Raw genomic sequence first — 22226 nt, 5'->3', positions numbered from 1 at the left:
ATATCTCAGCCGGAATTCCCCCATGCGTTTTCTTCCGTTCTTGCCTCTTCCTCAAGGCCTTTTCCTTCTCTCTTCTGTGTTCCAGCATTGCCTCGTTTTCTTTTCCGCCCCAGTTTTTCTTACCTCACTGAAATCCTCAGGCACGCAAACAAGCGTTGATGGAACGACCACACCCTGTTAATATCATAGCGTGAGCCGATTCATGTTACGCCGCTTCATGAAACCCCTGCGTGGCCAGGGCTGCCTTCTGGCACTCCATTCTTTCTCAGTCCTCTCCGCTGGATCGAATGCTTTTTGCAGTTAGGTTTTATCCTCCAGGCAAGGAACCTGCTTTCTCTCTATGGGAAAAGCGAACAGTGGCTTTCCTTGAATTTCTCGGGCAAGTCCCTGGCGGCAGGTCCCGCCTGTCAGCAAGTTTCCCCGCCCTCCGTTTTATTGCGTACATAGGGAAATCTTTTCCTTATGTGTCCGTGTGCCACACGCCTCCGAATTCCGGCGTGCACAGTCCGGTGAAACGTCCTTTTCTTCCATGTTTACTTGTGCTTCACTTCCGCTCTGGCGCATGTATTTCTAGCGGTTCCTCGGTGTTTTCTCGTGTGTGAATCCTTGTCTCCGTATCCGCGTCAAGCTCACCCGGTCGTTTCCGAGGGGTTTCCCCAGTTTTTCGAGTCTCTTTTGTGTCGACCTTCCTCTCAGTAATCTGTGAACACTCGCCTTTTACTTATCTCCCCGTGATTCTCTCGCGCCACAGGCAGTTGTCTATCGAGCCGCGAAGAGGACGACGACCGATCGGGGGACTGACGGACTTTGCTCTTCCCGGCCTCCCCAGAAATACTGGACAGCGTTCAATTCTTCTTGCATGCGTGTTCGTAAAAAAAAACGTGCCTAGCACCCAATGCAGCGGTTCATCGTCATGGGCCGCGGCAGCAGCCGCGCAGCCTCCGACGACCACCGGTGGACTGCGATGCTCCAGGCTCTTCAGCAACCAAGCCCTACACAGCACGTAAGACTTCCTGCAGCGATACATGCATTATGTGCAAGAAAATACAGATATATACAGATACACAGATATTCATACAAGTTCACGCATATCCATATATGTATACATATATATATATATATATATATATATATGCGTCTACTCCTACACCAAAATGCCCACATACTTGCATACGTGTACTTGCATATCCATGCCGGTGCCATTGTGTTTTAGCGTGCACCCTGTAGGAGGTACAACAGGTGCATTTATGTGTAATGCAGGTGTGGATTCTGTACTACTACATGTTACAGTGTTGTACATTTTTTGGTATTGCTCCCTGCAACTTTCGCACCGAGTGAGGATTTGATGTTGCGTATTTCTGAATTTATTGCTGTACAACTTGAGCCAGTCGTGTGTCTCTCCACTTTTTCGTGCTCGTGCTGAGAGTGTGTCGTTGCGGCCGTACCTCGTGCGAGTCTACAGCGTTTGTCTGCGTCTCTCTTGCCTCTCTCGTTCCTGCTGTCTCGGTGGCAGTGGATGCGGAACAATTCGCACATGTGAGGTGTATCCGCGCGTAATCTGTGCTTGATTCTTTCTCTGCGTATCCGTCTGGTTGCGTTCCTGGACGGGGGTGAGGCATCATACATGAGTTGCTCGTACCACTCATGGTAACAGCGATAGAAACCTGGGCGTTTGTGGCTTTCGCCCGCCTCCGTGTTTCATCTTGACTTTTCTCCTTTTTTAGCGGCAAGGCGCGCACTCGAGTCTGGCAACAGCCTCTCTTTTTTCGGCTGTTTCAGTATATGAGGAACGGCTTTACCCGCTTATTCACCATAGTGAATATCTTGATGTTTGTACATCTCGCATTCACATGGCGGTTCTTCAGATATTCGCTTCTTTCCGTCTCTGAGACTCAAGTCCCTCTTTTGCTTCCTCTCACGTCTTCTCCTCTCCACCAGCACACCAGTGCCTTCCTTCTTAAGACAGATGGCAGTGTTGGCCTTTGATGACCCGCTCAGCTAGTTCTCCTTCAAGGATACCCTTTTATTTATGCTCTGCTCTGCATTTCTTCTCTCGTTCGCTGGCGCCTCCGTCAGAGGGGCGTGGATCACCTGAGTTGCTACGAAATACAGACACGCAACTTATCCGTGATGGCTGTACACCCCCGGCCCACTGGACTCGCAGTCAACTCGTTGTTGCGAGACACTCACGCTCCCACAATCCTACGTCCGTTGCTTCTTGACACAACGACCATCTTAACGCTGCTGCGTTGTGCGCTTCTTCTCTCTTCCTTTCCATGTGACATTTTTTTCTTCAGACGGCATGCCTGGCAGATCTACAGGAGTGGCTTTCGTACGCGACAGAAGGGTCGATTGGACATTTCCCTCTTGAGGCGTTTGTCTCTGCGCTGTTTGATCTCCTGGACGGGAAGCCGGCGGCGTCGCCTTTTCCGCGGGCTTTGGCGGTTTCTCGGCGACTCTCTGCAGCTTCGTCAGTGCATTCGCAGAGCGGAGCGCATGCAGCGAGTCCCCGGGGACGACCGGGGCGAGAAAGAAGCAGAGAGGCTGGCGCAGAGAACGAGGGAGCGACCCCCGGTGAGGCTTCAGAGAAGCCGCGACGCCGAAGAGGCAGAGCCCAGAGGCAAAGTCAAGACCCTGGTGAAAGCGCGACGGGCGAAAAGCCGCAGGCGACAGAACTCAGTGACACGTCGGCTTCTCAAGCCTCTCACGCAAAGGAAGAAGGCGAGAAGCAGAACGGTGGCGCAAGAGAAAGAGACGAAGGAAGAGGAGACGTAGAGGGAGGCGAAGGAGATAGAAGCGAAGAGCGAGGGGAGAAAAGTGGAGCGAGAGGAGAGAAAAGTGGAGCGAGAGGAGAGAAAAGTGAAGAGAGAGGACAGAAAAGTGAAGAGCGAGGAGAGCGAGGTGAAGCGAGAGGAGACAGAAGTGAAGAGCAAAGAGAAATAAACGAAGAGCAAGGAGAGACGGAAGAAGCGGGGCGATCGTCTGTAGGGTCGGGAGAGTCTTCATCGAGAGTTCGTGGCGATGGAGAAGAGACTGAGGAAGGCGAGGGGGAGAGACAGCAGCCACAGGGGACGCGAACTGGAAGTCTGGCATTTGAGCTTGGATCTCTCGCCGTTCGCTTCGGCCTCGACGCGGGGCGCCCAGAGGGGCTCTTGGGGGGCGAAGATGACTTTGGTTTTGGTGGCATGGGAGAAGAAGATGAACTTCTGCTCCTGCAGCAACAGGCTGCTCTCCTCGGAGAAGATGACGCAGATGGACAAGTCCAGAAAATGCTCCTCGTCGCAAACTGTCTCTTTCTCCTCCTCGACCTTCTCCCCGTTCAAGCTTCCGCCGCCATCGTCCGGCAACGTACGCCCAATGCTTGTCGAGTTCGAGAGAAAACTCTCTTCCGCTGACTGCTGAACAGCGGAGACATCTGAGTCCGCACCCTCATATCTACAATCAAGTGCCTATATACACGTCTATACATATATATATATATATATGCATATGCAAATGTAAACATATGTGAGGAAGCAACGACGTTTTGATGTACGGGCTTGAGGTGATGCTGCCAGCCGTTGCTCTCGAAAACGCACGCGCCGGACCGGAAAGCGTTTTGTGACCAGATGCTTTCATGTCTCAGTAGGCGGACAAGAGTATTGGATCAGTTCATCGGTCTGCAGGTTCACATCTACAAATAGGCTGTGTATGCATGCGAGTTTATGAACATGTATACAAAATCTTTTATGCATTTACGCATATGTATATATATTTTAATTTAAGGATCAATATGCTTGTACTCCTTCAGTATCAGTATCTATATATGGCCGTCCATTTGTCTGTGGACGCACGCACTTGCATGCCGTCTAGTTCAGGGGGAGGGATGCTTTTCAACGCATTTGCTTTTTGCGCGGAGAACCCAGACGAGGCTATGCGGCGTCGTTTTTTCCGGTCAAGATAGGAAGGCAGCGGGGGGAGGCGTTTTCCGGACATTTCGTTTTTCTTCTTCGATCCCTCTGTGCCGTACTTGTTTCGTTCTTTCGTTGGCTTTTCTCGACTCAGAGAAGGCGCTCAGAGACTCCGCCGGCGACCATACACGTGCGTGCACCGTGAGACATTTGCGGCTTTTTGTGTCTTTTTTTTTGTTCACAGCGCGGTATCTGCGCATCCTCAACAGCAAGCTAACAAGCATCGAGTACATTGACCTCGCAGAGAAAATTTTGCAGGTAAGCAAGCTAGCCTACGGAGAAACGCCGCCCGTCTTACTCACTCTTCGGCGCGGCGGTGGGGGGATGGAGACAACCCGTCGTTTTTGGCCACTGCAATCTGCGAATTGTGTCACTTCTGTCTCCATTTCTCTCCACCGTTGTACGCTTTTTTCGTTTGCAGTGCATGGATAAGCTGACGGAGGAGCAGCCGCTGAGCATTTTTCTGGCGGGGGGGCTGCAGGCCTGTCTTTCTTTCCTGGATTTCTTCTCGCTCGACGTGCAGAGACGCACGATGAAGTCTGTCGCCAGGCTTTTCAAAACTGCTCAAACCTGGGCCTCAACAGCATCGCTCTCCACTTCTGCGCGGAGTGGAGGCTCTTCGGGGCGGGGCGGCGAGGCAAACCGACAGGACAGAAACGACAAAGACTCTTCGTCTCTCTCGTCGTATTCGTTCCCCTCTTCTCCTCTCCCTTCTTCTTCTCCTCTCCCTTCTTCTTCTTCTCCTCTCCCTTCTTCTGCTATTCCCTCTTCCTGTTGCTCCGCTGGCTCCGGAGGTAGCCTACAGCGACGTGCGGTCTGGCGTCGGAGAGAGAAGGACGGAAGAGAATACTGGCCAGCTGACGGCATTGCACGCTACATGGAGAAGAGACTTGAGCAGCAGCGGGAAGAACTGAAGAGACTCGTCCTGCCCGTCCTCCCCACTCTGTCTTCTCTCCTCACCTATGAAGACGATACGCTTGTTCAGGTAGGAAAGCCGCCTTCTTCGAACACATAGAGAAATGGACGATCTGTCTTGGAGCCTGTTTTAAAAGGCGCAACGTCCTGGAAAACTCCACTATAGCGTTGCATGTTTTACGCTGTAGTGTCTCTGCGAGCATACAAGCCACGAGAAATGCGAATTCAGCTTCTACCCTTTCTGTGATCAACTTCTCGCACGCGTCCGGGTTTAAAGTTCATTAGGCGCGAAGCGCGTCTGCATAGCGATGGGGTGTGAATCTCTTGGGAACCGCGGCTGTCTTTGCGGTCGCTGGCTTGCGGTTTTCGTAAGTTTCTGTTCTCGAAGGCTTTTCGGCACCCAGATCGCGTCGTGCTTCGTCGAATCTGCATGTCGTTATCTCTGCATCAAGCTTGCGGGGTTCCTTTTCTATTCGTCCAAGACGACGTTTGAAGATATTTCTGTGTGCTCTGTCTCTCTTGGTTTCGCGTATCTACCCGGTCTCTCTCCCGCTGGCTCTGTCTCTCTCTCCCTGTAAGTGTGTGTGTGTGTCTCTGTTCCTAGCTCCTCCTCACTCTCTATATTTGTCACTCTCTCTTTTCTTCTAGCTCTCTCTCTCAACCTGTCCCGCGCCCGTGCTTACTCTCGGTGTCTCTTTTCCGAACTCCCGCCTTCGCTTTGTCTGTTGCTCACTTTTTGTCTCTCTCTCAAGACTCGTTTTTTTCTCGTTCGTTGTGAACTTTGTGCAGTACGCTTGCCAGTGTTGGCGGAGCTTCATCGACTCGCTTGTTTCCCTGCACCTGCGTGCGGCTTCTTGTGCGCCTCCGTGTCCTTCGAGTTCCTCTGCGCCTTCGCACGCTTCTCCAGCTTCGGCAGAGGGGTCGATCGCGTCCGCGCCCGCGGGGGAGGCTTCTGCAAGTGTCGATTCTGCAAGCGCTTTGCATCATTTGTGCCGGCGATTTGGACAACAAGGACCTGCTGGAGACAGTGCCTTAACTTCGTCCTTATCCTCCTCGTTCTCGCCCGCTTTCCCTCGTGTCTATGCCTCTTTCTCTCCTCCTCTTGCGTCTACCTTCACTTCGTCTCTCCCCTCTTCGGTCTCTCCTGCTTTGCGTCCGTCTGCTTCTTCTGCTTCTCCTGCTTCTGCTTCGCTGATTCCAGAGCGCGGGACTGCATGTCTGTCCGACCTTTCTGGGGGGGGGGAGGGAGAGCGTGACGAGCGTGTGCGGTGGATCGAAGACACTGGGAAGAGGTACCGAGACAGTCGTGGGCGACTGGGCAGGGAACTGACAGAGGTCGCTGCCTCTGCCCTCGTTCCGAATCTCCTTGGACTCATTGCCCGTCACGTGGACTTTGCGGTTAGCGCAACGAACGAAGAGAAAGAAGAAGGCATGGAGTCTCTCCAGAAGGCATGCGTCGCCGACGCCGCCCACACCCTAGCGGTGCTGGCGAATTTTAGTACCCAGCTCGCGGAGGAGGTCCTCAGAGACCCCAGGTGGAGAAGCGTCGACCGAGTCATGCATGCAGTGGTAGGGAACATGTGACTTGAGGTCTGTTGAGAAGGCCAAAGCAAAGTCACTTCACGGAGGCGAGAAGTTTTCGAGGGAAATCCTTCTGCAAAACAGAGGGGCGGTACTAGGCTGTCCCAGAGACCGGTTCTTCTTTGCGCAGAGAATTACTTTTCGTTGCAAAAACAATGCATTTTCACACACAGTTCATTCGTCACTGAGACATTTATGCTTCAATTGATCTGTGGTTCCTCCGAGAGTAAATTTTTGAGATATACTTCTCCGTAAAGAGGATACCCCTGCATCTTCTCAGAGACATGCACGCGGTTCAGAGCGGCGGTCGCCGGTATGTCACTGCGTGCGTGGCAGGCAGGAAACGGCAAAAGCATTGTTGCCGGACGACATTCAACAGGTTGCTGCCTCTCCTAGTCAATGCATATGTAGATTTTGTTAGGTATTCGCGTATAGTAGATGCACATGTGTGTTCCTGCAAGCAGATGTATATATATATATATAGGGATACGTGTAAAGTTGCGTTTGAATATCTTGTGCATATGCGACTCTTCTATAGCTTGTAGGACATCACTGCTTTTTCATAACAGTTTCGTTTTTCGCGTTTACGGATGCCCGTGGAGATGATGCCTACGAGTCTTTTTTCTCGTTCTTTGTTTTCAGGGAGAAGGTCCTGATTTTACGTTATTGCTGCGGTTCGTCTGTCTGGGAGTTTCTTTGTTGCCGGCGATTGTCTTCAACCTCCCGCTGTTCTTCGAGCACCTGCGCGTGGACAGCGCATGCAGTGCGTCTCCCACGAAGAAAAAGCGGCCGTCGTCGAAATGCGTCTTTTCTGAGAAGGCGGCGCAGGAGACAAGAGAAGAGGGCGAGAGCCCGGCCGTCGCCTCGACTCCCAACACACTTTTTTCGGGGAAACGAGGCGCGTTACTCGAAGCCTCCCGTCTCCTTCTCCCCGATGGTGACCGAAGTCGCCTGTTCGTGAAAGATCCCGAGCTTTTTGGGTCACTTTTGAGGACGTTTGCGGGGTCGCTGTTGCATCTGTACGACCGTGCTCTCTCCTCCGAACTTCTGTTGCAGACACTGCAGTTTCTCCTCAGCTGCGTCGTGACGGCGAGCGCAGCAGAAGTCGCGGACGGCGCCTATGCATCCGGGTCGAAGGAGGAGACGCAGGGGCGAGGTGTGACTGCTGGGAGCGAGGCTGTGGAGAAACAACGAAGCTTGAAGGATGAACTTCTCGCCGAACTTGACAGCGTTCAACTCGCGGAGTTCCTGGCGTTCATTCTCCAGACAAAGCCGGCTGCGACGGCCGTGACGGCCGCACTCAGTGTCACGCTTGAACTTCTTTGTCTCGCGCCGAAGATCTTTCTTCCGGTCTTCTTCAAGGAAGGAGTGATTGCCTTCGTTAGACAAGACCTTGAAGCCGCGCTCGAGGAAGGCGCCCTTGCGTCGCTCCCTTCTTCTCGCTCGCTAGCTGCTGCTTTGGCGCTGCCGTCCTCCCCTCCCTCTTCTCCCCTCGCGTCTTCTCTCGCTTCTCTCTCTTCGTCGCTCTCTTCGTTCTCCACGTCGTGGCAGACGAGCGCGCGCGGCGTTCGTTCGACTCCGGCCGCGGGTGCTCACCTTGAAGACGGCGGCACAAAAGGCTCCGCCTCGCCTGCAGGCGCGGCTGCGTGGCGAGGCCAGGCGGCCGGAGGAGAGGACGAGGAGATGGATTTCGCCTCGGTTTTCCCGCTACGCTGGTGCCTTGCCTTCTCCTCGTCCGGTCACGTAGCGACGAATCTGTCGCGTCTCTCGCTGTGGATGCAGGCGGCAATTCTGCTTCTCCCCAGCGTGCAGGCGTCCTGTGCTCGTTCGTTGTCTGTCCTGCCTGCTGCAGGGGAAGACGCAGACGCAAGGGGAGGCGCGACAGGGTCGCAAAAATGCCCTTGGGACCCCCGTTCGAAGCCGAGAAGCACGGCCAGTGCGCTGCCGCCCTTCGGCTCTGCGACCGCCTGTGACTCTTCGGTGCTCCCGAGGCTTCACAGAGTCACGGCGCTCTTGTCGGCTGGTGAGGCCGAAGGGGCAAACGAACAGACGAAGGCCAGCAAGGAAGAAGGAGAGCAAGCAAGAGGCCTCTGTGGCAGGGAGGATGCAACGCCTCTGCAGGAACAGACGGGAGAGAGCGAGCGCGAGAGAGCGTGGCGTGCGTTCGTCGCCCTGAGAGATCTCCTTGAGGGAGAAGAACAAGTCTCCGCCTTCGAGTTCATCGTCTCCGATGTCGCCACTGCCCTCGCGCAATTTCTCGGCGGCCTCGAATTTGCGCAGGCAGAAGGCGAAACGAAGCAAGCGGCCAGCGAAAAAGAGAACTCCGATCTCTCCTCCACTCCGCCCCATGGCGACAAAATGCGCAGATGGCACAGGCTCCCCACAGGAGAGACAGAGGAGACAGAGACAGGAGAAACGGAGACAGGAAAGACGGATGTCCTCGAGGAGACTTTGCCTTTCTGTTCCCGGGGAGAGAGCCGGTGGAAGGGGCAAGGGGAGGCGACGCGAGCGGAGACACTCCACGCGCGCTTGTGCCTCTTCTTGCGCGCGTTCGCCTTTTCCTCGGCGCTCGCGCCTCAGACGCCTTCGGTCTCGCTTTGGGGAGACCTCGACTGGTCTCAGGTGGATGGCTCTCTCTTGCTTGTGCTCGCGTCGTTGTGCATGAAGAGTTTGGGTCGCGCCGGGAACTCGAGGCTCGTTGTGAAAACGGTGTTCTCGTCGAGTGAGAAAAACGCGATTGGATCTTCTTCGTCCTGTCTCCCACCGCACCTGCGCCCGTCGACGCCTCCAGGCTTCTTTTCAGATCGCTCGGGCACCAGAGGCCACAAACTGCAGCCTGTATCTCCTCGTTATTCTCTCTCTGCAAACGCCGCGTCGTCTCCAGACCGAAGCGAAGGCGACGAATCGAAGGCCAGCTCTTCAGTCCGCGGGCACCCACACGCATCTGAACGACCTACACTTCGACCTGCAACAGACCACAACGAGACGCAGGGGTCTTCTCTCTCGGGGGTGTCTTGTGGAGGGTGGCGGTCGGCTTCGTCCGAGCATCCAGGAGGCGAGTCGTCTTTGTTTCGTCGCGTGCGGCTCTGCTACGGCCTGCCTTCCGGGTACGCGTCGCTCTTCGCGCCGCGGTCGTCGGGGGACGGCGCCGAGGAGGAGAGCCACGGCGGCCAGGTCCTGTCTTGGGAGGAGCGCGGAGGGGGTGCAGCGAAGATGAGCAGAGACAGTGGAGGCAGAGCCGCGGCTGTGGAGGAGACGGTGCATGCGAAATTGCCAAGAGAAGGCGCAAACGCTCAGGCCTATCAGGAGACCACGGAGGACGTCGTCACCCTCTTCGGCTCTCTGCACAGGGAGGTGATTGTGCGGCTCTCACCTTCGGCGCGGGAGCAGAGAAGGACCCAGCTGCGGGCGGCCGAGGCCCAGGAGACGGACAGAGACACGTTCGCGAGAAACGCGACGTCGCCGCAGAGAGAACAAGGCGTGGAAGTCGAGCCAGGCCACTCTGGGGAGAAGCGCGGCGAGAAGGGAGGAGCGCAGAGGGGTGGCGACGGCGGACTCGCGAAGCGACGCAGAGAACACGAGAGCGGAAGGGCAGAGGGCGAGGATGTAGGTGTCGATGGAGCGCGTGGGGGCGGAGAGAAGCCGGGCAGCGGGGGGGGAGAAGAGGCGAGGGAGGAGAGTTCAGAATCAAGGCTAGAAGACAGAAGAGGAGCGCGAGATGAAGAGTCGCCAGCTCGACGTGCGTCTGCTCGCGCAGAGGCGAGGAAGGCGAGGGGAGGCGAGCGAAGACGCCGGGGCGCCGGGAGCGTACCCCGAGGTTCAGAGACACGGAATGGAACTGAGTCTGCTTTGCTTTCCTCCTTGGTTCGACAGTTGCTTCCTTCGTCTCTCACGTCGTCTCAGGCGGAGAGAAGCGAAGAAAACGCTCCTGGAGCGTCCGCGGACCTTCTGTCTCTCTTGGTGCAAGCAGCCGTCCTCGACGAAGATGACGAAGACGCATTCGCTGCGGAGGACGAACTCCTCTTCTCCCGGTCCACAAGGGAAACTCATGAAGAGTCGTCCTCTCAGGGGCGCCCCGGTTTCAACTCTCTTCTCCCTTCTCGGTCTTCTCATGCTCCGAGCCGCCGATCCGCGCCGCCCTCACCTCTCTGTGGACCTCCTTCTTCCTCTTCTGCATCTTCCTCTTCTTCGACTTCTTCTTCCTCTTCTTCCTCTTCGACTTCTTCCTCTTCTTCCTCTTCTTCTGTTGTCTCTCACGAGCAGGCGTTACATCATATGATCGACAAGCTGAGTGCGTCTTTAGGCCCAGATGCGTTGCGCGCGGTGTCGGGTGCGGAGGGGAGGTCGGTAGGGAGAGTGTTCCCGTCTCTTTTTTCGCGCGGTGCCTCGGCGGCTCAGCGCTGTGAGAGCGGCTCGGCTCAGAGAGGGTCGTGGAGACAACACGGCGTAGGGAACGGCGAGCGAAGAGACAGAGCAGTGCACTCTGAGTTCAGCTACCTGCTGGATGGACAAGCCGCCGTGAGCTGTCTGGAAGCTTTTGTGGAGAGAGAGATCGGAGGTCAGAGAGCGGCCAACGCGGCACGCATGCAACGGCACAAGCAACTTACGCAGCAGCGCGGGTGCGAGTCTTCTTCGCGAGGGCGGACGCGCGAGAGCGAATATGGCAAAGAAAAAAGAAAGACCGAGAAAGAGCGCGGCGCGACGAGCAGCGCTCGGGACCACGGCGTCGAAGGAGGAGCCCAGGGATCACGCGAGGGCGACCGACAACTGGCCCAGAACGAGACGGAAGAAAAGAAGAAGGACGAAGGGAAAGAGAAGGACGAAACCGAAGATGCGGGAGAGGCGAAAGTGAAGCAAGAGAATGGGGAAGAAGAGGTACGGCCTGAGGAGGAGAGGAAGAATGGTGAGAGAGAGACTCAAGAAGGAGGCACGACGCGCCGCAGACGAGCTCTGAGCAGAGGGACGTGCCCAGGGAGAAGCGGCGATGTGCAGAAGAAGGAAAGGAGACCCGCGACAGAAGAGAAGAAAGAGAAAGAAACGGAGAAACGAAGAGAACGCCTGAAAGAGAAGACGGGAGTTGCGACAAGCCGCTCGACAGACGGAGGACGGCCACGCAGGGAGAGACCGAAGGAGACAGCCGTATGGCAGACTGCGAGCGGCAGCGGACGCAGAGGACGCCGTTCACGGAGGAAAGAAGAAACTCCGCAAGGTGCTCCGCCCCATTCGACAAAAAGCGAACAGAAGGAAGAACAGGGTCTAGAGATGGAGACAAAGGAGACGAAGGAGACAATGGAGGCGAAGAACCCAGAAGACGAAGGTCTGGAGACACGAAGCAAGTCTGCTCAAGATGCGAGTGAAGACTCAGGAGCTAACCAAAGGAACGGTGAGAGATGTGCCATGCATCCTGCGAGTTTCGCCTTTTGCTCGGATTTCATATTTTTAGAATTCTGTTTCGTTGCTCAAAACGAATAAAGAAGGTGTAGGGTAGAGAACATACCTGCGAAAAAAGCATCTGTTCGCTGCCCTTTTGACTGCTGTACTGAGCTTCAGTGGGTTTATATACGAAGGTCTGATGGTTCGTTCTTTCGGTGTTTTGGCTGTGCTTGTCTTTTCTCGTGATGTACGTTTTGGGGTTGTAGATTGCGTGTGACTCGTGCTCTGTGTCTGCGCTTCCTCCGTTCCCTTCTACTGCGCCTCGCATGCAGTGCTCCGTTCTTCCCGTTTCCTCTACATTTTGGATTTGCATAGGTCTGTGTGCCGTTTTGCGTCCTACTCTTTTTCCTCGTTGTCCGTCTGTCCGCCCTTGTCATTTTCTTTCTTTTTCGTCAACCGCGTCGCCACCTCCGGTCCCCTTCCTCATCCGTCGCCTTCCTGGTTGCCCTCGCTTCCACCTTCTCCTTTCCGTTTGCCAGCTTTTTGCGTTGTTTTTATCCTTGTCCTCTCTTTCTCCTCGTTCTTCGTCGGTGGCCGTCCGTGTTTGAATTTCGTGCCTGTTTACCGCCTGATTTTTTGCGTGCATGCAGAGGATTCTTGCGAACGCGCGAGCGACGAGTCGAGCTCGTCAGCTGGAGAGAGGCACGAAGACGGGGAGGAAGACGACGAAGAGATGGCAGACGTTGTTTGTGGGATGTTGGAAGAGGAAGAAGACGAAGACGATTTAAGTGAAGAAGCTTTAGATGAAGAAGAGTCGCCGCATTTGATGCGTCGCCTGGAGAGACGGCAGCGGGGGTTGAGGGCTTTACGGAGTGGAGACGAGGGGGGTGGTTTCTTTTCTCTGGAACGCCCAGAGGAGACGAGCAGCGGCTTCGACACGAGCAGCGACGAGGATCTGGCGGCTGAGTTTGAGATTCTTTTATCGGAACGCTGTTCGCTCGGCGATCGGTCGCGTCTCCTCGCCGCCGACGCCGCGAGTCTCTTCTCCCCGGCCTTTGCTTGCCCAGCCCGACGCTACCTGAACCGCTCTGGAGTCTCTTCTCCCCCGCATCCCTCTTCTTCGTCGACTTCTTCTTCCTCTCCACCGACATCTTCCTCTGCTTCGTCGACTTTTGTCTCTTCACGCGTCACTGGGAGGCTTGGGGTGTGTCATCGCGGATTCTTTTCTGCCAAGACGGTGCCGCCGTTGGCCTCTGCAGTTTCGTCCGGCGCCCTCGGAGTCGAGGCGGGAGATGAAAAGGCGAAACCGAACATCCAGCTCTTCGTCGGGGGACTGCCAGTTCCCGCTCACATGCCTCTGACCGAAGCGCTCTGTAGGTACAACCGGTGTTTCCCTGCAACGCATGCAGTGCGCCTGCCGCGGTCGACTGCCATCTCGCGCGCTACGCACCAGGGAGTTGACGCAGGCGATCAAACAGACAGAAGAGACAAGCTCGAGAGATGGACAGAGAGAGTCACCGAGGCGGAAGCGCCGCAGAGCCGCGCCCCCCCTGCACCGCTCTCTTCTGCTCCTGCCCAACGGCCGCGACACAGAAACGAAGAGTTGAATCCACGTGGAGAGACAAACCGAACTGTAGAGGCAAGTCGACCTGGCAAGGAAAGCCGAGGCAACGAAGAAAGCAGAAGTGAGGAAAGCCGGAGTGGAGAAGAAAGCAGAGAGAGCAAAGGCAGCGAGAGTCGCGAGGAGGTCGAGGCCGCAAGAGCGCATGCGCAGTCGGTCGCGCGTGGAAGACTCGGAGAAGGCCTGAGAAGCGAGCGAGAGGCAAGGCAGAAGGAGAGACTGTTGAGCGAGAGAGAAGCGCCGAAGGAGAAACACTCGATGTACGCCGTGGTCGACTTGCACGCGAGATTCCTCGTGGCTTCTGACGCAGATCTCCTCCTTCTTCCTTGTCATCAGAACGCGCCCGGGCACAGCCGTCGCTCCGCGACGATGAGTGCAGGCCAGTTCGGCCTCGCTGCGCAGAGGCGAGGCCGCGAACAAGACGCGGGAGAAGAAGAATACGCAGCTCTCTGGGGGACGCGTCACGCCATCGAGTATGAGGTCCTGGAGAACCACGACGAGACCGGTCGGCTGGCCGAGATTTCTCGATGCGAGACAAGTCCCGTGAGAAACCTAGAGCCAAGTCCATCCTTTTCAAATTCTTCTCCGTCTCCGTCAGTGTTTGCATCTTCTGCCGTGCATTCGTCGTTTTTGTGTCCTAGAGTGTGCCCGTCAGAGGGCGGCTCGAGGGCTGAAGCGGCCTTCTTGCGGGACCAGAGAGAGAGGGAGAACCGCCTGTTGGAGGGTCGGTGTTCTCCGCTTCTGTGCACGGTCGTCGACTCGGTTTTCGGCTCCGAGTCTCTCCTCGCCGACTTTCGCTCTTTCGTCAAGACGCCTGCTGTTGCAGGGTCTCTCGCCTTGACCTCGCCTCGTCGTGCGCGGCCTCTCGGACCTCCACCAGAAGACGCGGTTTTCTGCAGCACCCCGGAACGCGGAAAACGCATGCAGCAAAACGTACTCCAGTCGGCGTGGCAAAGTCCGTCTCTGTTGGCGGCGAAGCCTCTCGAGAACGCCCTAGTTTCCGCCTTGGAAGACGCAGTTGCGTGCATGGCTTTTTTGCGCGGATCGACTGCCGCGCCGCCGCGACAGGACCTGCTGCTCTGCGCAGGAGCCGACGAAGCTGCGGAGCTCGTCGCCTCCAGAGGTGACACGGCCAGGAGAAATGCACATGCGCCTTCTTCTCGGCTCTCGTCGTTGCCAGCGAGTTCAAAGGCTGGATGTGAAGGCCCTTTGCGCGTTCCACTGTTTGGGGACAGCCCCCTGCGAGACATCTTTGGCAGAGACAAAACGTCGGCGTCGCTGGTTTTTCTCCTGACTCTTCTGCACCACCTCGTGCATGCGCTGCGGCGTGTGCACCTGGAAAAGGCCTTTCTGTCTGGGCGCGAAACTTTTTCGGTGCCGGTCATCTCGCCTGCGTCGTCTCTCTTCTCGTCGCCTGTCGCGTCTGCGAAGCGCCCGCTCCCCGCCTCGACCGGCCCTCGCCGCGCGTCTCTCTTGGAGCCCCAGCAGACGCGCCGGAGCGGCTCCGAGACTCTCGATCCTTCTTCTGTTTGTTCCTATCTCTCTTCTTCGCTCTCTTCTTCTCGCATGAAGAGAGCGCCCTCGATATTTGCGGTTTCTGAGGCGCAGCTGAGCCGCTTTTTCACGAGCAGCGCGCTATCTCTGAAGCTGCTTCAGGTCCTGTCTGACCCCGCCGTCGTGTTCAGTTTGTGTCCCCCGCTGTGGCTGTCACGCCTCTTGCGAGGCTGTGCATTTCTGTTTCCCTTCTCTGCACGCATGCTGTTTCTCTGTCAAAATTCGCTAGGTTTGAATCGGGCGCTTTGCTGTTTCGGCGAACGCGTGGGAGAGGCCGTAGAGCATGCGGCGGCGCGGGGGGGAGGCGCCGGAAGTTTTGTGGTGTCTTCTCTCTCTCAGAGAAGCGGCGGCGCTCCTGCAAATTCCAGGTTTTCCCCCCTCGCTCTCTCTGGGGCTCCCGCCGCGAGTGCCGGACCCGCAGGCGGTTCAGGAGCCTCCGTCTATGCATGGGGTACCGACCCCACGAGTCGAGCGTTGATGGTCACCCTCGTGGCTCGCGTTTTCTCTCAGATCAAAGGCAGCCAGAGGCAACAACAGGAATTCGTCGCAGACCTCGAATCGGTGAGCTTGAGGAAGTGATAAAAGGTGCAGTGCTTGTGGGTCTGAAAACGGAACGACTGCGATTTGGATAGGCGAGCGCGAATCAGCAAAGCTTGAAGACGAAGGGTGCAGTGCCTGCGAAACGAAGCAGGCGTTCCTCCCGCAACTGTTTCGAGAGTTGCTGTGGCTGCTCGCATATGAGTAACGGTAGAATTGACGACTCCGGTTATGAGGTGCAAACAACGTAGGAAAACAAGGCATTACGGTCCTCGATCGGGGCAGTCTCTCCGATGAAAACTTTGATGCGGCGACTGGGAGAACAGGAACGGTTCCGCTGCTGTTCAGAGCGGACCTCCACGTGTGGGGGTGGCTTGCTGCGGTGAAGGAACAGTCGCCGCACGGTGTTCGTTGACCGCTGGCGGGAACGCGGATTTTTCGTAGCTACGGCTTTGTGAATGCCGCAAAAGATTCGCTTCTTCGGTTCTTGGTGCGATCGTTTTCAGGCAGTTGTCCTTCCTCGAACAAAGGTGAAGATTCACCGCACGCGAATCCTCGACAGCGCGTTCAAGGTGAGAAAGCCGCATCGCTTCGAGACTCTCAGGATGCACGCGGAGACTTTTTTCGGCCGCTGTTGAGAGTCATGAGGCGGCGAGAACTTGTTTTTTTGCAGACGTTTCAGTCGAATGCTCAGCCTATTCGTAGACGTCGCTGTCTAGCCTCTCCAGCTAATCTGTGTATATGCAACGAAATGCGTCCAACGAGGTGCAGATGCATGTACGTCGACGGAGACTCCGGTGTTAGGAACGCCACGAGAAGAAGACAAGGCACCCGCAACTTGAGTTCGAGCCTCTCATAGTGGTACCGGAGCCGCCCAATCACAGATTCATGGTCGAATGTTCAGGCATGTATACCTGGAAACACACACATACGTATATTTATACGCGTACGTATACTCATATATATATATATATATATATGAGGGGGACGTCCTCTTGTCGAGGTTGATATTTGTGTAGTCGAATCTGCATATGTTCATTCCGTTCCTCTTTGGTAGATGTGGGTGGTGTCGTGTTTTCTTCGCAGGTGATGGATCACTTTCACTCGTTGCTGTACAATTCGCCAGGCAAGGGCGGCGGGAGTTTGGCCTCTCAGCAGCAACCGCTCTTGGAGGTGGAGTACTTCGGGGAAGAAGGTGTAGGCTCCGGTCCGACAGTTGAATTTTACTCCGAGGTGAGGAGCTCTTGCTGGTCAGGTGGTTGCGCCAGATGGCGGGATGCACTGCCTCACAGAAACGGCTCTCAATGGGGTGGAACTGCCAGTCAGGTGACTCAGCGTCAGTGTCAACCAGATAGCAACGCCACTGCGTATCGTTCGTCTGCCTCGCTGAGGGGTGCCTTTGATCGGCTGAAGGTCGCATGCGGTACAGCCAGGGTACGGGAGTAAGGAGTCTCAGACAGGATATCTGAAAAGCTTGCCGTGGGAAGTGTGTAGCACGAGTTGAACTTCTAATTCACGTCTCGAATGTTTGGTTACTCCACACCGGTCGAAAATACACTCTGTTTTGTGTTCAATCGACGAAGCTTTGTCCAGATCCTTCCCTGTGTTTACCCACTGCGATCTTGGGCTCTGACCGAAGGAACCGACAACATGCAGTCCTCGAACGTCTATTCATCTCAGATGCAGTCTCGTCTCGTTACCCTACAGGGATCAGATGGCAAACATCAACCCATGCGACAAGGTCGAATGTGAATACGTGCATTACTATGTATGTAGACCTATCTACCGATATATATATATATATATTCTATCTATCGATATATATATATATATATATGTGTGTGTATGTATGCATGTATGCTTTACGCTGAGTCATGTCTTGCGATCTCCCGCCTGTTGGTTTTTTCCTCCTCTTCGTGGACGCCGTTTCACTTTTTCCCTGTTTTTATTCACCTTTTTCTTTGCCCAGGTTCTGGAAGCCATTCAGACTCACACAGCGCCCCGACTCTTCCGAGATGCAAGCTCAGACGGTTGCTTCTTCCCCTTTCCCTACGCCTTTGACCCTCTCCGTCTCTCCCCTAGTCTCCTCGCCAAGCCTGCATGCTCGTCTCTCACTTCTGCAAGTTCTGCAGGCATGCCGTCTTCACGGTCCTCTTCTTCCTCTCCCGTCCGAGCCTCAACATCGAGGCCATCACCCCAGTCGTTCTCTTTTCCTTTGTCTTCCTCTTTGTCACCGTCTTCCTCTTCATCTTTTTCTTCCTCTTCCTCTTCTTCCTCCTCTTCATGTCCTTCATCTTCTGCGTCTTCGTCTTCTTCCTCTCCCGTCCGAGCTTCAGCATCGAGACCATCCCATCAGTCTTTCTCTTCTTCAACTTCTTCCTCCTCTCCTTCTTCGTCTTCTGCTTCTTCTTCGGCGACACGGCAAACACCAGAGGAAGGAAGCGCAGAGACGAGCGTCAGGTCAACTGTTTCTTCGGCCGTGACATCCTCTGCGGGGAGACACCAGGATGAAGGGGAATCACAGATTCCTCCACCTGCCTCCTGCACGCCATGGCCTCTCTCTTCGCGCAACAGTCCCGGTCCTTCCGCACGGTCTCCTTCGTCTTCTTCGTCTGTGGTCAGTGGAGCGTCGACAGTGGAAGAGAAAGTCTTTCTTCTCTTTCGGCTGCTCGGCCAGCTTGCAGCGAAGGCGTTGCTGGACGGGAGAAGCTTCACAATCGACTTGCGGCTTCACCCTGCCTTCTGGCGTCTCGTCCTTGAGAGGGAAGTCTGCACATGCGGGCTTGTGGCGCCCGCGCTCACCTCTTTGTCGCCTCTGTCCGAAGACGAAAACCAAGGCGGCGTGCTTGCAGAAGCAGAGACGACTTCGCAGTGCGAACGACTCAGCAGTCGGGAAGACGAAAATCCGCGGACGCTCAGCAAAGGGCCATTCGATGGATCGGTCGACCGGAGGGTAACCAGAGCCCAGTTGAGGCGCGAGAAGGAACGAGAGGAGAAGCGAGAACGGGAGAAGAGAGAGGAGAAGAGGAACGGAGACGAGGAAGGAAAGCCGAAAAGGCGGTTCTGTCGAGCGTGCGTGAAAACTCACTCGCTAGGCTTGGTGGACCTCAACGATGTAGACGAACAACTTGCTCGAAGTCTGCAACGGCTGCTCCTCTTCCGTAGTGAAGGAAACGAAGTGGAGGAGCTTGCGCTTGTCTTCGTGCTTCCAGGTACACGCGAAAAATTCTGAAGAAAACTTTCGAAAGCCATTGACAAAAACTCGAGAGACACGGGACGCCAGCATGCATACGCTCTTGTCTTGTTCATGTTTTAATGCACGGCTGGACGGTGGAGCTGTCGGCTTTGTTCATTTTTTTTCAAACGGAGGTGCAAAGTGGAGAATCTGCTCCTAATACGCCTTGTGTTTGTCACACAGAAAGCCGGTGTGGGGGTGGCGGTTTTACGCATGAGAGTGACAAGGCCGTAGTCATGCAGAAACCGTGGGCATGTTGATGAGCGTTCGTGCATGCATTTTGGCACACGTCGGGCGTTTCGCCGCATCGCGGTTCTTAACGCAAGAGTGTTCGAAAGACTATGGTCGCACGGAGGGGCTGTCTGCTTCTGTGTTCTGGTCACTCGTCGTTCTTTCCGTGGTGCATAGTCGTTTCTCTGTAGCTTCTCTTCTACATGTGCCTTGCACTTTTCCCTACGTCTGCAGTGACAACCGTGTGTGTCTACCGACAGGCATAGACACAGGTGGACCGTCTTCCATGGCGAGGTGATGCGTGGTCGGCGAACAGCATGGTGGACGAGTAACATGAGAGCATGCGTGCGTTTCTTTGCTCACATCTCGCAGGAACCGACATCGAACTGGTGCAAGGTGGAGGCGAAATTGCGGTGTGTAACGCGAATCTCGATTTCTACATTCACCGCGTCATCCAAGTTGTCCTCTTCGAAGGTGTCCTTCTCCAGGTACGGTCCTGCTCTTGTGAAGTGCTCTGCCCTCTGTTCTTCTGTTCTCCGATTCCTCGAACTTTTCGACATGTCTCTTCTTCCCCAACTCTTCTTCTCACGTTCTCGTACCCAGCACCCAGCTTCTGTGGGCTCTGCCCTCTTCATATCCATTCCCTCTCTCGGTTCTGGCTTCTGCCGTGGGTTGCTGTGGTTCTCTCTTAACAAAGACGTTCAGGATCTAAGGCAGCAGTCCTCGCAAAATCGAGTCATAATTTATCTACGTGAAAAGATAAGTAGAAATTGTGTGTACGCTTCTTCTGAGGAGTAATCTTCTGCAGTCGCGGGAGCTGTGTGGTGTTCAAATTTTACACTGCTTCGACGGAAAGTAGGCGGAAGATTGAATTCGTCGCTGTGGCCTCTCTCAGGGCTTCTGTTATCTACCTTTTTCTGCATCTTCAAATCGTCTTCCTGATTCTTTCTTCCTCACTCTCCTTTTAGGCCTATGCGTTCCGATACGGGATCAGCACGTTCATTCCTCTCTACAGCTTGGCGCTATTCTCCCCCAAAGAGAGAGCTCATGTGGTCTTCGGAGGCGGCGGGAGGGTTGCAGACAATCGCTTCTGGAACATCGACCATCTCCGCGCCCACGTCGTCCCTGATCACGGGTGAGACTCCTAAGAGACATGGCCGTAAAAATAGACTTTATCAGGATTTTAAAGACATACTAAGGCTCTACACACAGCGTGAACGCATGTTCGCGTATGCGGATCTAACTTCTTATACGCTGCTGCATGCCATGTGCTCTACGCATAATGTATACATTTATAAGTATTACATTCGTAAGTATGTATATATATTTATACATTCGTTCATAATATGTTCAAATGTATATATATATATATATTCATGTATATATTCATGTATATATTCTCTTATGTATCCATATATATATATATATATAGGCGGAATAGTTTTGGAGTTGCACAGCGATGTCTCCTGTAACGCATTGGAGTGTTTCACGAGGAGGAAGCCTCTGCTGAAATAGCTTCCATTCATATAACGATCTTGGGGCGAACACATTCTTTCTTTTTGGCTGTCTTTGCTCTGTTCGTGTGTCTTAACGTGGGCATTTATTGGGCGAATTTGAGGGTAGCTTTTGAGTTTTTAGTCACGGACGTGCATGTGTTTCTCTATGGATGTGCAGATTCACTGCGTCAAGTGCAACGTACGTCGCCTTTTTAGAAGTTTTGACGGAATTTTCTGTTGAGGAGCGACGGCGGTTTCTGCGATTCGCCACGGGGACGCCTGTCCTGCCCCACGGGGGTTTTGCCTCTCTCCGGTAAGACGAAGTCTTGAGCATAGAGGAACCCATTTGTTTTCTTTAACAGGAGCAGGCGACAAATCTGTGAGACGTATTTTCCCTCTCGCTCCTTTAGTTTTCCTGTGTACAGTTTTTTGTATGCCCTCTTGAGCACGTCGGTGCGCAGAAGCGAAGACGAGTCCATCGCATGCTTTCGGTCCTACTAGCTCGTTTGACCGTGGTTAGGTTCGTGTCTCCGTGGAGAGGAAACTTGCTGAAATGTTTATCTACAGAGATTTGCTTTTTCTCGTTCCGTTCCCAGTTTGAGGGAGGGTTTTGAACAATGAGGTACTTCTTTCTATTTCCCTTAGACAAAGAATACCGTTTTCCGCTGGTAAGGGCGCTTGACGAAGCAGATGTGGAATAGTGGGCAGCTGTCTCCTTTGCGGGTGCCTCGTTGCATGCACAACTTTCTTGTTTTTAGCCCTGTCGGATCGCTTCCCGCCCGTTCGGTGTTCACGTTTCCGTTTTTCTCCCGCTGCTGCTCTGTGTGATAAGGAACTTTAAGCTCCACTGGATTTGCTTGTTTAGTCGTTGGCATTCTTATTGGATGTGCAGACCCTTGATGAAGGTGGTTCGAAAGCCTCAGGAGACCGGAGGCGAAGGCGCCACGTGCGACGACGTTCTGCCGTCAGTGATGACGTGCACGAACTACATAAAGTTGCCAGACTATTCGAGCAAACAGGTTCTTCGTCGTCGTCTGATTGTCGCCATGACAGAAGGACAAGGAGCGTTTACTCTCTCGTGAGTGTGTGCTGCGGCAGGTGTTGTGGATTTGCACCTGCACTTTTGGAACCGGAGTGGTTCGTTTTGCTCGGCATTCTGACAGAAAAGGAAACGGTCAATCGAGGTTCAACGCAACCGTAATCATCGCTCTAGATGGGTTCTTAAGTCTGGGGTTTTCCGCCTGGCACTGCATAGCAGATAAATGCTGCTAAAAGGCTTATTTCCACGAAGCATCGGCTCCCTTCAGATTCCGTCGCACTCTGAGGTGCAAGGATATGTAGGAATGAAACTCGCTGCGTTATCAGAGCTCACAAAATAACGGCATTCAGCGCCGGTGGATAATGTTCCGGAGGGGGCAAATCACTTGTAAAGAAGCGAGGGCGGGAAGAGCTGCAGTCTAACTACACGGGTTTCAGCAGCAGAAAGAGGGTAGAGGAGCGTGCGGCTGAAGATAAAAAGGCGTCAGAGGCAAGGCGGTGGTGGTAGGCAACATCAGTGGAAAAACAGTGGTAAAATGCAGACGGGGCCCAACCGCTTTCGCGTATTCTTCCCGGTGTTAAGCATCGACAAAGGCTTTGGCCCGAAATCAGGCGTGGCCCTCATGCAAACCGTTGAATCTGTCCTTAACAAAACATGATTACCAGGTGTTACCGGTAGGAAAACAAATCTTTAA

General features: G+C 54.6%; 1 protein-coding gene across 1 annotated transcript; it reads left to right on the top strand.

The window, feature by feature from the left end:
* Positions 1 to 895: 895 nt before the first annotated feature.
* TGME49_291980 (HECT-domain (ubiquitin-transferase) domain-containing protein) lies at positions 896 to 22192 on the top strand (the record flags this gene model as incomplete). The annotated part of the gene is made up of 14 exons (XM_018782153.1): positions 896 to 1003; positions 2298 to 3348; positions 4135 to 4208; positions 4372 to 4935; positions 5655 to 6434; positions 7089 to 11829; positions 12470 to 15555; positions 16038 to 16103; positions 16618 to 16764; positions 17501 to 18743; positions 19370 to 19485; positions 19966 to 20132; positions 20672 to 20806; positions 21386 to 22192. 14 exons carry the CDS (start codon positions 896 to 898, stop codon positions 21573 to 21575), a joined length of 12468 nt encoding a protein of 4155 aa, XP_018636477.1. The 3' UTR covers positions 21576 to 22192.
* Positions 22193 to 22226: the final 34 nt, after the last annotated feature.

Source organism: Toxoplasma gondii, chromosome IX (assembly GCF_000006565.2).
Source record: "Toxoplasma gondii ME49 chromosome IX, whole genome shotgun sequence".
In the NCBI taxonomy this organism is placed as follows: domain Eukaryota; phylum Apicomplexa; class Conoidasida; order Eucoccidiorida; family Sarcocystidae; genus Toxoplasma; species Toxoplasma gondii.
Note: the sequence above shows the minus strand (reverse complement) of the source record. Positions and strands in the feature narration are given on the sequence as shown.